This window comes from Balearica regulorum, chromosome 2, assembly GCF_011004875.1.
Source record: "Balearica regulorum gibbericeps isolate bBalReg1 chromosome 2, bBalReg1.pri, whole genome shotgun sequence".
NCBI classification, from domain to species: Eukaryota; Metazoa; Chordata; class Aves; order Gruiformes; family Gruidae; genus Balearica; species Balearica regulorum.
This window is the reverse complement of record NC_046185.1, coordinates 145,071,434-145,086,813: the sequence shown is the minus strand read 5'-3', so window position 1 is coordinate 145,086,813 and position 15,380 is coordinate 145,071,434. Positions and strand designations below refer to the sequence as shown.

Here is a 15,380-nt window from a genome sequence, read left to right as displayed (position 1 = left end):
TATCCAGCCACATGTGCCCTAGTGACAGTTTTACTGTTAAAATCCTTTTGCTTTTTTAAAACCCTAGCTGTTGGCCCTTTGTGGTTATGATTTCAGTGCTGAGATAAATAATTTCTGTGCTCTCACCTGTATTCATGACTTTTTTTTCTTCTGTCGCATGGTCGGGGAGAAAAAGTCTTAGAAACCTATCTAATCTTTAAAGGTGAATAAATCAGGTGTCATTTCTGTTAGGGAAGGAGTATACATAAACATGTGCTTGTTTACGTATTTCACTAAATAAAGTCTTTTTTCATTTGACAGGATTTGTCTTTAGTGAATCTGAATCAACTGCATTAGAACAATTTGAAGGTGGCCCTTGTGCAGTGATTGCACCTGTACAGGTAAGATGGATTTATTATAGGAATGGTTTAAAATCAGTAAACCCAAAATTTATTCTTTTCTCTATATACATGGAACTAAAATTAATATCAAAAATATTGCAGATCAGTTGTATTTTGATTTCATAATTATGGTGTGGAGGAGACAAAAAATGCAGTTAAAAGGCAGAGATGGGCTGATTTTGAGCTATAATTTTGCTGAAGTGGATTTGTTTGAGGAAGTGCAACAGGTTGATCCAAGCAGAGGTAACGTTAAAGTGGGGAGTGCAGGATAAAGGGGAGAGGTAAAAGATGAAATATAAATGTAATCCTAATCCTTTCTCATCTCTCAAATTCCCTGCCCTTGAGAAGGGTAATATCTGTCGCAATGGCTGCTTTCGCAAACTGTATTAGAAATATTTGAAGTAATCGATTTTCAAACCTAACAAGGTTTGCTAGGTAAGAAAAGGCAAAATGTTATACTTTCCAAGTCCTAGTTAGCAGAATAATTGAAGTATGTCAGATGAATATATTATATTCTGGATAGTTGTTCAGGATTTCACTTGCGCTTCAGATAGGCTCAATGAACTATGACTGTGAGTTTTTGGTTTCTTACTCTATTGTATCTTGTAGGCTATGTGCATACTCTTTGAAATGCTGTTTCTAGGGCAATTCTGACTGCTGTGTAGATATATGACCTGTAGGCTGGATCTGTTCTGCTAGAGCAGTTTGTCTAATCTGTGATTGCTTTTCATTCTTTTAGAAGCATCCTGTAGAGACAGGCAGACATTGAGTCATGAGCCAGTTTACTTTTTCTGGTAACCTTACCTCTGGTAACTTTTTCTTGACTCCTCTTACACACAGATCAAATTCTGCAGGTGTGTTTAGGTCTGAGTTGAGGCCTTGTCCAGTGATAAGAGACATATTAAAGTCCTGTGGCAGAGTTAATCTGATCGTGAACTGGAAGGTATCTGGGTCAGACAACTGACATCGTGGAATTATTTGCATCTCTGGTGTGTGTCGTGTGATAGTCAGAAACCTCTGTTGGGGTTTCCTCAAGATACTCTAAACACTGATCCCACCAAAAGAGTTGTACCATAGGAAGGACCACTACTTGTTTACCTTGTGAACAGTCAATAGTAATATATTTTATTATGAATTGCACTCTGTTACATGGCTCTGCCTAGTTCTGTGGTCTTAAAAACAGATGTAGAGTGTCTGGTCTCTGATGTTAGAATTCCAAGTCTTTTATTTGGGAGGAGTGGAGAGAGTAAAGAATAAGACCAACTGGCTCCTTAAAGGCAGTGTCAAGTCTTTACTGTACCAACTGTTCTTACAGGCAGTGTTTTTCCAGACTTACATGTAGTTCAACCTCCTTGAAATTAAGTAGTTAAAGCATGTTTAAAAGTGAGCTGAGTGCCAGCAAGGGAAGGAGGAAGGGATTAAACAGATCTTGCAGTGCCTACTGCTGCTGTGAATTACTAAGAAAGGTGTGTGAAAGACCTGTGATGGGAGAACAGGGTGAGTCTGTCAGGGAAGAAGTGAAAGTTGAAGCAGCTATTTTTAAGGTGCTGCAAATACGTAAAACAGGATCTAATAGAGTAATTGGAAAGACCAAGACACTGCTTCCCAAATTTTGTTCTTTTATCGTTCCTTCTCTGTGACTTAGAGCATACTTTTTGTTAATTGCAACATTAGGGTTGCAAAACAAAGCAGAGATATGGAGATGCATAGGGTTTTTTTTTAAATCTGATCTGTGAATTATGACTTGGAATGGTTAAAAGAGGTGGCATTTTTAACTACTAAAGGAGTTTGTCTGAGTGACTAGAGTTGTCTTGTGCTACTCATCAGTTATATTGCAAAATATTTCTGCCTCCATTACTGCAGTCCTGTGAGTCTGGAGATGTTTATGTAAATATGCAGTCTGTTTTTGAAGTGTACTTGAGGTTCGAACTCAGTAATGTTGAACGTAGGTGTGAGGCCACCTTTGTAGTTAGTTTGAATGGGAAAAATCAGTAAACATTGCAGGCTCGGGGTCTCCTACGGAACGATAACCAGCTTGAAACCGTTCTAGTAACATGCAAAAATGCTTTGGTACAGAGCTTGTGACATCATGTAAAAGTTGGTGTTGTCTTTTAATATTATTGTTGTATTTTAATATTATTTTGTGCTTTGATAACAAAGGCATTCCTTTTGAAGAGGCTTTTTACCAGCGAAAAGTCTACTTGGAGAGACTGTCCAGGTACTGAGACCTTTTTTTTTTTCTCTTTATTTTTTCCATTTTAACCTTTTTGTAAAGTATGTCCTAGTACAAAGAATTTAAAATATTTTACACTTTGTTTTTGTTTAGCTATGTTCCTATGCCGTTTAATGAGGCATACAGTATGTATACATGTATCTCAACTCCCATTTGTGAGGTCTGTGCTTGTCTACAGTACTTCTGTGTTTTATAAATATTTGATTGAAATCTATTACTAGAAAGGGAATGGATTAGAAATCATATTAAAACACATTTTTCTGAAGACAGCTTTATAATTCTTTGGTCCAGTATAGTCAAACAGCAACTAACATTAATAATTAATAAGATAAAAGTAATAAACTCAATTATTTAGGTAACTTTAATATATGAAAAAGATACTAGTAGCTTATATAAGATACTGATTAGCAGCAATTGAACTCATGTAGGTTTCTGGTCTTTCAGAAGATGAACAGAAGAACCTTCTCTGTAATACATTATGTGATATTTTGGAAATGGCTTGCTCTGATAATTCTGAGTCGTACTCTCTGGCAACATGGATAAGAGGAAAAACAACTGAAGAAACTGCTAGTATTTCTGAAAGTCCTGCAGAATCTAGTCGTCAAGAGGAACAGCCTTGTAAGATGTATTTCTATATTAAATTACCCATCGCTTAGTGAAGTATTACGTTGTTTTCGAGGGGCCACTGCCTTTTATTATTACATGGATGAGGTTTTCACCTTTGTGATTCCATTAGCAAAAGACAGATTTTTGTCTGTTGTAATTAGAGGCATTGATCCTTTTTTGTCGAAAGGACTATGCTATCACTGGAGTTCTAACATACATGTTTCTCTTGAATTTAAGCAATTTCCATAATCTTTTTCAATTGTGTTTAGTAATTTATTGGGACCTGATGTGTCTTTAATTTGGAAAAATCTACATGCTTCCTAACACTGGAGGAATATTTTTAACTTGTCACTTGTTGCTTATTTCAGAAGAGCTTTTGTAGGAAATTTTGCAAAACTTTCTGTTCTAGAATATTCTGGATCCCCTGTTATGGAGAAGTAGCCTTTTTATCTTTCTTTGATTCTATGCAGTACCAAAACAGCTTAATTAAATCACCTTCTAGTAGATTAACAGAATTTGTTTGTAGGTTACAATTTTTCATTTACTTTCTTTTTGCAAATGTCTCAATTCCTTATTTAGTTACTGACATCAAGGATCTGGTGAACATCATCGGTTGTACTAAAATACGGGGCATCCAGTCATATCTAACTGCTGCGGAGCCAGTGACATGGAAAGTTTATCTGTGCACCATTGAGATGTGTATTTATTAATTTTTTAGTAGGAGATACCTAACATGTTAAAAGATAAGCTTCTTTTTCTTTTAGTTTTTGTTCCCAATGTGTCCCTTAAGAAGTATGAAAAACTCTTCACATGAGAACATGCTTATAAAGGTGCCATCTTTTGATGGAAGGAATATGTTATTCAGCAGTTTATGGCATAACTACAAAGTAAGAATTGTACGAGTAGATTTATACGTGCACAGCTAGCTATAGCAATTAGTAGTGCTGGAGCTCTTTATGTTATGAGTCATCTTCATCTGCTTCTATCAAATGCTCCGTGAGCAGGGTTTTTTTAATTAAGAAAAACTATTATATAGAAAGTTGTATCTACAACTTTTTTTTTTTTAAAAAGAAAAAAGAATCTTCCTTTGCAAGATAATAAGGCAGTTGTAACTCTGAAATTCCTCATTTCTGTGGATTTTCCAGTTAGCTCTGAAACTCTTGCTGATATCATGAGCATGAAGTTTCCTTTGAAGAGAAAGTGAAGCAGAGCCTAGTTATCAATAGGCTTTTACTATCCTGTTTATTAATATATTGCCTTATTCTAAAGAACTTTTAACTGTAGAAAATGTTCAGCAGAAAGTCTTTTTAAACACACACTTGATTAATAATTACTCTAACACTTAATGAACTAATCCATTCTATTAAATATCTACATTTTTCATATTTCTGTACAAGTCTACAAGTTCTGCCTGACTTGTCCTTAGTAGCACAGAATGTGCTTAGGACGAGCAGGATACGTTTACCATGAACACACTGCTTTTGTCATGAGCAACGTTAATCTCTTTCATTGTTTATATTCTACATTCCCTGCTAGACGCTGAATGTACCTCTTGTATGTACTCTACAGTTCAAACAGTATTTTACCTTATATGTATGATGCAATACACTTCCTGGTGTAAGATATATTTGTTGGGGGGGTTTTGTTTGGTTTGTTGGTTGTTCGGTTTTTTTCCTTTTCTGTCCTGCTATTTAACTATAGACCAGCTTCTTGCCTGGTTAGGCTTGGGACAAAGATGTGGAGAAGAAGGTATTGTTAATAATGCAGAGTTCTGTTATTGCTAGTGCAAAGGAATAAATTTATTTCTTGCTTGGTGACTGTAATCTATAAAAATAGAAGCAGGCATTGTCATAGTTGGTAGGACTTAAGAGATGGGTTGTGTGCATGGGGGAGCATTACAGATACAATTCCACATGACAGGCTACTCCTTTTTGGGAATTGAATATGGGAATATATAATAAAGCCAGGAAGTGTGATTAGACACAGCATGATAGAGTATCATTTTAAAGAGGTTCTATACAATTGTATTTCTCATATGGCTCATGTTCTATTGCTGTTCCTTCTTTTCCTCTGCACTAAGCCCTGTCTTTATTTAGCCTTGTTTGGGTTATTTGTAGCTATACTTCTCTTTAGGATTTCTACTTTTTTCCCTTTGTTTCTAATAGCAGTTCTCTTACCATTTCACTCTGTTCTGTAGTAACAGAATGAAACTGCCTATCACCCTGCTGTGTGAACAAAAGGTGGATTCGAGCACACTTACTGAATGCAATAGCATTTTTCATCTGCTTTTGTGGTGTATACCAGTGACTCGTTGTTGGCCATGCGTTGGCTGTAGTAGTGCAAGTTCCCAGGTTCAAAGACTGCTTTATATGATTTAGTCCCTCTAAATTGTGGCTTACAAAAATGTGTTCTTGGAGCAGGGTTAGTTCCTGTAGCATTTTCTGCAATTTAGATTCATTGTTTAATATTTTTTTAAAATGTCTTAAAAATACAATTTCTTAAGTCTAGTTTTGCTATTGGTAACCTAACTTTGGCAATTCCTTGTAGTTTTCCAAAACACAAAAACTTAAGACTACTGCTGCCTGATTTCTGAAGTAGAAAATGGAAGTATTCTGTTGTTGGAGAATCAGTTGTATTTGCACACAGGCAAATCAAGTGCATCTTTCAAAATAAAATCAGAAAGGGCATAAAAAGCCCTTTCTGGAACTCTCGTGGGAAGAATTGATCAGTAGCGTTAGCCCTAACGGCTTCAAGGCTTTGATGAGTTGTATGCAGTCAAATGCAGTGGCTAGATGATCAGACATTATTTAAATATTCAGCATTAAGTGGCCTTTATCAGAAAGCAGATCTGTCTATTTTGTATATTATTCTACTAGCAGGAAGATAAAGTCCTTATGGCCATAGAGGGCACTAAAGACTGCTGCAGCCTTCATATTTGAATGCCTGTAGAATTTGATAATTACACAACTGGAGAGTATAACTTCCTGTTAGTAAAAGAAAATTTGATCTTAGAAGTTCATTTCATCTCCTTGGTTTGGAAATGTTGTGAGGGGAACAAAGGTATAAAGCCTGTGTTGAACTTGGGAAGACACTAATGCTGTATTTTTTTTCTGTCTTGGACATGACACATTTGAAAGGCTATTTATCCATTATTAAAAGAAAACCATGATAATTTATTTAAAAACAAGATGTGTAACACTGTGTAGAATAATTCTACTCATTTGTTTGTAATTAAGCATTAAAAGGGGAGAAAAACCAACAAAATTTCAGTATCGGAAATGTATATTTGAAGAAAAAATACAGCTTACCTACATTGATGAAATGATCCAAATAATCATGCTTGCTTTTCTAGGAAATAATACTTCTTGTTGACCTGCAAAATTATATCTATACTATGCATATGCTTGATGACTTTGTGACAGCCACGTTTTGTACAAAATCAACAGCTTAGTATTTGACAAATATTTTCAAGTCTACGTACTCCAGTGGCTTTGTGCTTTTAATAAATTCATTAGTCCAAATAGAAATGTTCTCACTAATCTGTATGGTGGAATCTTAATGTTGTGGTAAATTAGTTTATACTAATCAGTTAAATTTAAATGTCAAGGAAGGATTAAAAATTAAAAATATAATTAAAGCTTGAAAGTATACTAGCTTGCTGTGTGTATCTTGTGTCATTTTTTTGCCATGTGTAGTGCTGAAAAGTGTCTCTTGTGTATAGCTGCCTTGGCTGTCGAAGAGCTTGGCTTTGAGCGATTTCATGCATTAATTCAGTAAGTAATATGTTGGAACATTTAAAATATAATATTTTGAAGTTACACTAATATTCACAGCCCTGAAAGGGGTATTTTGAGGAACTTTTTGTGTTACACATCAGGTTAAGCTTGGATTTCAAGTTTTGGTATGGGGGTTTTGGTGTTTTTTCTTTGCATTTTACCATTTAAAATGGAATGTTATTTTGAGCATAAGCAGTAGGCTTTAAAATGAAACTGGAGCAATATAATGTGCAAAATTGGCCAAATAACTTGTGCATTTCAAGTATATGAACATAGCTAATTAAGATTCACATTTAAGTTAAAGATGTTAATCCTCAATTTTTTATACAGTCTTCACAGGTGATTCTATCTGAAATACTTGTGAGAGATATATATATAAAAAAAATCATGATACAATGGTTTGGATTGGAAGGGACCACAAAACTCATCTAGTTCCAACCCGCCCCCCCTGCTACGGGCAGGGACACCCTCCACTAGAGCAGGTGGCCCAAAGCCCCCTCCCACCTGGCCTTGAACAGTTCCAGGGATGGGGCATCCACAACTTCTCTGGGCAACCTGTTCCAGTGCCTCACCACCCTCACAGTGAAGAATTTCTTCCTAATATCTAGTCTAAATCTATCCTTTTTGAGCTTAATGCCATTACCCCTCATCACTACATGCCCTTGTAACCAGTCCCTCTCCAGCTTTCCTGTAGGCCCCCTTCAGGTACTGGAAGGTGCTCTAAGGTCTCCCTGGAGCTGCCTTTTCTCCAGGCTGAACAACCCCAACTGTCTCAGCCTGTCTTCATAGGACACGTGCTCCAGCCCTCTGATCATCTTCGTGGCCCTTCTCTGAACTTGCTCCAACAGCTCCATGTCCTTATGTTGAGGGCCCCAGAGCTGAACACAATAGTCATCTAGTATTTTTCCTGACTTGAGACAAAATGAGAAACATCTATAAAAATGTTTCATATACAAGACTGATTTTTGTTTCATACTTTAAACATTGTTCTCTTTTTGGGGTGTAAATACAGAGCTTACAGTTCTAGTGAGTTTACATTTAAAGGTAACAGCCTTTTATTTTCAGTTCTAATTGTTATACAAACAAATCCCCAAAGAGGAAATAAAGAGCAACAGAATTTAAAAAAACACTTGAGATGGAAAATGTTAGTAATTAGAACTTAAATAACTGTGGCTTATTATATCAGTAGTGATTATAGTTTGTTCTTTAAACCTATTGTCATATAAGGAAAGGAGAGGAGAATATAATTTTTCTGTAACCTTATCTGATCAAAACACTAATGTTCTGCCCTCTTCCTTCTTCCACCTCATCCCCTCCCCATCCCCCCCATCGTGTCCCCCCCCAGTCTTTGGACTCGTGGTACCCACTTCAGTTTTTTTCAGTCGTTCTCACTGGAAGTAAACACTCTGGCATATGCCTTTAGAGCGAGCTGAGTGATGGATTTCAGAACTGACTTTGCCTTGCATACCTTGCATACTCAATTCATAATGAAAGGTAGTTTAAAAATCTCAAGCGTTAGCCAGAGTAAACCCATCTATGGATATATTTTTGCAGATGTTTGCTTCTCTTTTTAAACAAGACTTAGTAAAAGCGTGCAAGAAATCAAAAAGAAAATAATATACCTAAGTTTGGGTAAGATAAGCGCAGAGAGTGTAATCTAATTTGAATTACTTGATTAAAACTAATATTTGTGTTCTGAAGAGCAGGATTTAGCTCTAAATATCCCAAGAAATAGAAAGTGTATTACTGCACTGGAATCTTGATGGATCTCTTCCTTTCCTCTGCTTTTATTTTACATTTTTTTCTTTTTAAACATATGATCACCTGGTATTACCTTATCCAGTCAGCAACCCTATTACCCAACCAGATAGTTTCCCAACTGTTAATGTACCACTCGTGGTTTTGAACATTTTGATTTTCCGAAGCTAGAGTCTAACAAAATCAAATTCTCACGGGAAATGTAATAATTACGTTGAAAGCCTGAAAGATAGTCTTATGTGGTTAAGTGGAAGTATTGTTTTCCTTCACTGTTTATGGACTGAGTGTTTTTCAGAACACTATATAATGCAACAGTGTATTATCGAATTACTGGTTCAAGCCACTCAACTCATTCACAAGTGTATATAACTTTACAGTTAGTGTTTGCATATAAGAACTATGTTCATTTTTTGCACATTGCTCCAGAATTTTTATCTTCTGGTGGGTAAATACTTATGACTCCATGGCAGTTATAGTAACTCCAGAACAGCTGCTGTGTCATTCTGTATATAACACCAGTTTTACTCTGCTTTTACTTGGACATTTTCATGTTAGGTATTAGTAGTTCTTGTTTGTGGTTTGTGGCACTGTTCGAATGCTTCATCTGAATACATTTTCCTTTTCTGTTGATTTTTTTTTTTTTTTTGTCTTTAGCAAACGAGCATTCAAAAGTTTCCCTGAACTGAAGGATGCAGTTTGGGATCAATATTCAGTGTGGACAAACAGATCTGGAGTACTGCTCTTTCTGTATTCTGTGATACTGACAAAGGTTTGTGGGTTGTTTGATATTTTTTGTGTGTGTTTGTCTTGTTTCTTTGTTAAGAGAAAGCTTGATCATGTAACCCTTTTTCTGTAACTAAGTCAAATCTAGATAAATGGATGAAGTGGTATCTTCATGTTGCAATACATTTCCAGCATAAAAACTTGAAAAGCTCAGGTTTTTTGGGGGCGGTTTTTTGTTTGGTTTTTTTTCTTTCTTCCTTTTCTGATCTGGGAGAATTACATATTTTAGAAACATCATTCCTTGTATATCCCTTGCATCTATTGTCAAGATAGAGAAGTGTGTTTAGATATCAACTCATATAAAAACATCAGCCTCCTAATGTTTTACTATTGCGTTCTGTTGTTGTAAATGTTGCAGTTCATTTCTTTAGAAAGCAAAAATGTTTGTAATTTTTCTGCAGGGTATTGAAAACATAAAAAATGAAATTGAAGATGCAAGTGAGCCATTGATAGATCCTGTTTATGGTCATGGAAGGTAAGCTGCAAAATATGGTTGCTACCACTTAATATAGATTAGTGGGCTAATTTTTTTATGTTTCTGTAACTGATACTCTTTTGGGAAATTATTGACATTACAAAAAAGATTCAATTATAACTTTATAATAGCTAAAAGCAACGCTCAACATAGTGTGTCTGCTTCACTGCTTACTCCATTTAGTGCATCAGTCCTGAGGAAACATTTCTGTTACTGCTGAATTTTCAGGGGAATAATTCTCAAATTCAGGGCTATGTTTTTATATCAAGTTGGTTGAAAGAGTGGAGATCATATTATTGTCACTGAATTACAAATACATGCTAATTAAAGGAATATAGTTAAAGGATGTCTGCTTAGCTGTCCAGGTAATAGAATATTTTTTTCATTTGTTAGCGAGAACCACTTTTTCAGAAATAAATTGTATGTCCCTTTTAATAGGCTATTTCTTTCTGTTATATAGCCAAAGTTTGATTAACCTCCTGTTGACGGGGCATGCTGTTTCTAATGTGTGGGATGGAGACAGAGAATGTTCAGGAATGAGTAAGTTGATTCTAGTTTATGCTTCCTTATAATTTTTACATACTATGAGATGCTTACCTACAGATTTGGAATATGCTCTATTTCTGTTTTGATAGTCTCCTTGTTTACTGTCCTTTGATTTAAGCAGACCTCAAAAGGAAATAAAACATACATGCACAAAATATCTGATGTTAATATCAGTGAATACAGGATTGTCAGGTACAGGTTGAAATTATAAGGTACTTGATGACCTGGATGATGGAAGGGAGTGCAGTCTCTGAAAGTCGGGAAGGTTGGTCGATACACCAGAGACAGGACCACTGTTCAGAGCAGCACATCAGGCTAGAGAAATGGACTGGCAGAAACCTCATAGAAGTCACCTAAGTCCTGCATCTGGGATGGAATAACCCCCTGCAACTGCATAGGGCAGCGCTGGCTGGCTAGGAAGCAGCTTTGGAGAAAAGGACCCAAGGTCCTTGTGGGCAGTGAGGTGCACGTGAGTCATCAGTGCGCTCTTCTGGCAAAGAAGGCCAGCTGCATCTTGGACTACATTAGGAGGATGATAGCCAGCAGGTGGAGGGAAGCGATGGCCTTTGTCTGGCGCTTGTGGGACCATTTCTGGAGTGGTCTGTCCAGTTTTGGGCTCCCCAGTACAGGAAAGGCACAGTGGAGTGAGTCCAGTGGAGGGCCTTTGAGATGATTAGGGGCTTTTACGGTTTTTTGCATTTCGTCTTACAGAGAAGATGATCTGAAAGCTGGAACACTTTGAATTCTGAAAGTGTTCACATCCTCTCTCCCACTGCTACAAAGTCCATCTCAGGTTCATCAGCATGTTTTTTACAAGGATTTTTCATCATCTAAGTCATTGCTGAAAATACTTACTTGGACTGAGGTTCAAGACAGATCCGTAAAGGACCTGAATCAAAATGCTCTGGTTTGACAATGAACAAGTAGTATAATCCCCTTTGAGACTTTTTAGACTTTCACTTGATTATGATTCTATACAGGCTGTACTTCAGCATCAGACTTATCAGAATGTCATTTGGGTATTGTATCTAGCTCTTCTTCTGTTTGGTAGACTTCTTATCAGGGCGTTCAGATTGGATTATTGCAGTCTATTATTGATGAGCCTATACTGGCTGCTTTTTTTTTTTTTTTGTGTCCTTCCTAGTGCGTGCAAATTAATTACTAATTTGTCTCAAGACCCTTTGGAGGTTAAAATCATCCTTTCTCCTGTGTTTTTCCTCTAGCTTTTTTTGTTGTTTTTGTTAGGGTAAGTACCCTACTTTCCCTTTTCTAGTCTCCTGACAGCTCCTTTATCTTTGATACATAAGGTAATCGTTAATGGTTCAGAGACTTACTTTGTGTAGCTATTTACATGTTATATAGTGAATTTCATCAGGATCTGCAAGCTTGAACACATATTTACAGGTTTTTAGCCAATTTTGTTCTTTTTACAGCTGACAACATTATCTCATTGTTAATCTTCTTCAGTATAAGACATCATTTACCTTTTTGTGAGTTGAAGCAAAGACAGCTTTGAATACCTGTGTTTTCTCTGTATCATTTTATTTTGTGTTTTATCAGTCAATTCCTATCCTGATTCATGCTGCATGTATGGAACATTGTTGTCACTTATCCATCCCTTTCTACCTGAAATTTGTTGAATTATCCTTCCTGGTTTTACCCATATGTTCTCTTCAGTATTTTTAAGTTTCTCCTTTTGATTTTTTAGATCATGATTTCTCAATCTGAATTGTTAGGTTATGATCAATCAATCTGAATTGTTTTTTGCAACTTTCCTTTACATTGAGGATAATTTGCTGTTCTGCCATTTAATACATCTTTTTTTGAAATTTTGCAGTTCATTCCCTCATTTGTCTTTCACATTATCTTTCTGGTAGACCTTATTCATTAGTCATCCAAGTTGGAATTTTTTTCTTTTCTGAGAATACTGAACTTTCTTTGCACGCAGTAATATTCAGTGTTTAGGTTCTCAGTCAATTCTGCCCTGAAAATGCAGAACTGAAACTCCCATAGAAACATCTGGCTCTTTTTGGGGGGAGAGGAGGAGAAGAAAATAATCATTAGTACATCTTAAGAAACTGGTGTTGTGTGTCCTGTTAGTTTCTCACCAGTCAAGTAATTGGCCCGAACTCCTGTTGGGATCCCATTTTTTTTTTAAGTCCTTGGGATAATTACAGTCAAAGCCAGCTTATTCACTGTATTATGTCTATAATCAGTATCTATACAAAGTGATTTCTGTAGTCTATCAAAAAGAAGGACAAAGAACAGCCTGTACTGTTCACAACTTCTTAGGCAAGACAAAATTTTGGATATGTTGTCACATTTCCTTTATCTGTCAATCCTTTTTGTCATCTCTTCTTTTCTCCTTCAATCATTTCTCCTATATTTTGACTCTCTGGCTATAGCCTTCAGCTTCCTTTCTGCCAATGCTAGGAGTTTCTCATGTAGAAGGGTTGTAGGTGTCAAAATAACAACAACTGAATGTGTTTGGTGACTATTTTCTGAAGTCACCTTTACGTATGTTTTTCTGGTTTGGTTAGTGGTTGCTTGCCTTAAATTCCTCTCATCAGACGACAAGTTGTAAGGTTTGACATTAGTATTGTACAGAGTTGATTGCCAGTGCTGCTTGATTTTTCCGTGTGTAAACATAGTGGAAGGAGATTTCAGGTACTTCTGTGATTAGGTGTAATCAGTAGGTGACCTTCTGAAACTGAGGGGCAGGAATGGTATCCCTGGGTATGGGGGAGAGGATGTGCTGAAGAGCAGCAGAGAGCAATGGATGTGATGTGGTTCATGGCGTATTTGCAGGGGCAGCAATGAAGCAACAGTGAGAAGGTTCAGCTGCAATGCAGGGACAGGAAAAATACTAGACAGGTGATACTATTATCATAAGCAAGCACATTTACTAAATTGAATTTTCAAAATGACATTGCCTTACATTTTTATTCAGAAGTTATGTAAAGCCACTTTACCTCTTGTTCAGCTATTTAGATAAGCAATTTTTAATAAGTAAATCTTTAAAATTATTTTAAAACCATTTTAAAGTTGCTGTCAGTAATTTTATCAGTGACAAAGAACATACTGACTTACAAACTTGAGGAATTACCAGGTAGTTTGCAGATTATACTCAGAGCTCTGACTCTCAGAGTATTGCATATTTTCCAAATAGGGTAGGAGTTATTAACTGTAATTGTTCTTGGCCACCACTGGTACACATACCAGTGAAATGATCACTCTTCTTTGGCTATCCACATATTCCCCTTTAAACCTTTCTTCTTATTCTAATCCCTTGCTGGTTATCCACAGTAGGAAGATATGAGGAGGTAGATTCCCCCCCACTCCTTTTTTAAAGACTGTCATTCTTACATGAAGTGTAACAAGTTAATATGAATACAAATAATGCCGTAATTGCTTTTTCCAAGTAGTGCCAAGAATTTGTGGTGTTTCATGTTGTCACTAGGTGGCGATATTCAGATACGGTTGGTAACAATACCATGACAATTTAAAACCAACACTAGTTTGGGCCTCACTTTCTTTTGAAGGCTAACGTTTTCTCTCTTTTTAGAAATTTGAGTACTTTGCAGAAGTACTTTTTAAAAAAGGAGAAACTAACTTTCTGACAAGGGGCATACATATTCATTTTCTTAGATGATCCTTGATGTTATCAGATCTCTTCCAGGAGCGTTTTTTCTTTCTGTGGTGTGAGGATATTCACAGGCATGAGCTTTGTTTTAGGGCAGCTAGTCTCCTGTTTTTTCCGTGTAAGTCATCTGAGAGTGATTTTTGCTTTTGTGTCTGTCTTCTCTGCTGGAGGCATGGGTAGACCAGTGACTGCAGGCTAAAGTTAACCTAATAGCTTTCAGATACGCTATCATGCAGCTTGACTACTAGCTATTCAGGATATTCATACTGTGTGGCTACTGTGATAGCCAGGATGCCAGCGCTCTCTAGTTATCAGTCAGAGTTCTCATCTAATTATCTGTCAAGGGAACAAAATAGTTAATAATCTGATTATTTTTTTTCTGAATCATTTTCTGAATAGTAAATATTATTTATATATGACTTTGCTGTTCTAAGCATCAACACTTAAATCTGAAGCCTTTGTTTAGCAGACTGAACTTTACATGATTTTTGTTAATGATTTTTAACAAATACGTGTGATGTGTTAAAATTATTTCTTTAATGTCCTGTTGCTTACTTCTGCCATTCATTTCTCTTTGTTGCACATATAAACGTGCTATTTCTGAGCACTAGCTATTCCCTAGTTCGAAGGATCCTTCACTATTTTTTTTAATTGGGCTAGGTCTCTTGCCCTCAGCTCAAAGAAAGGATGAATTGTCTCAGCATATGTAAATTTATAGCAACACAGCTATAAGTCAGTGAGGTAATGGGGTTCTGCAAAGCATTATCTATGCACCTCTGCATGTTTTAATTCCAAGCAAGTTTGAAGATAATCCTTGAAAACACAGTTTCAGATGAAAGAATTCTGCACTGCAAAGAGACCCTTTTAATATGTACAGCTGACAACTCTAAGGAAGGAGTTGCACTTCCAGGACACAAAGGTAGTGAACAAGCTAGTGTTTTTAAGTTTTTTGGAGGTTTTTTTGGGGGGGTGTGGTTTTGGGGTTTTTTTTGCTTAACAGTAGAGGACAAAGTTAAACCGTTACTATAACTGTTCTGCATTGTTGCAAATTTCAGGGAGGTAAACTTGAAGTTGGTGAAGGAAGCATGGCATACCATGCTTAGTGCTTTGAGTTACAATGAAATGCTGAGTTGATTTGTGGAAGTCCAGAAATTTTTTAAATTTGGAACAGTTTCTTTCA

General features: G+C 36.3%; 1 protein-coding gene and 1 long non-coding RNA gene across 13 annotated transcripts in view; one reads left to right on the top strand and one right to left on the bottom strand.

Moving 5' to 3' along the window:
* The window catches only part of MINDY3 (MINDY lysine 48 deubiquitinase 3), a 56,847-nt gene that overhangs the window by 8,497 nt on the left and 32,970 nt on the right, over nucleotides 1–15,380 (top strand). For 6 of the 7 annotated variants that reach the window (XM_075746273.1, XM_075746276.1, XM_075746275.1 and 3 more), the window contains 7 exons: nucleotides 301–380; nucleotides 2,541–2,598; nucleotides 3,058–3,231; nucleotides 6,941–6,992; nucleotides 9,408–9,522; nucleotides 9,938–10,011; nucleotides 10,472–10,551. In XM_075746273.1, coding sequence (XP_075602388.1) covers nucleotides 301–380; nucleotides 2,541–2,598; nucleotides 3,058–3,231; nucleotides 6,941–6,992; nucleotides 9,408–9,522; nucleotides 9,938–10,011; nucleotides 10,472–10,551 — 633 coding nt within the window. Of the gene's footprint in view, nucleotides 1–300; nucleotides 381–2,540; nucleotides 2,599–3,041; nucleotides 3,232–6,940; nucleotides 6,993–9,407; nucleotides 9,523–9,937; nucleotides 10,012–10,471; nucleotides 10,552–15,380 lie in introns of all 7 variants that reach the window. The other variant, XM_075746277.1, reaches the window with a different exon arrangement.
* LOC142600590 (uncharacterized) overlaps nucleotides 1–15,380 on the bottom strand; it is a 77,075-nt gene that overhangs the window by 41,621 nt on the left and 20,074 nt on the right. The window lies entirely within an intron of this gene.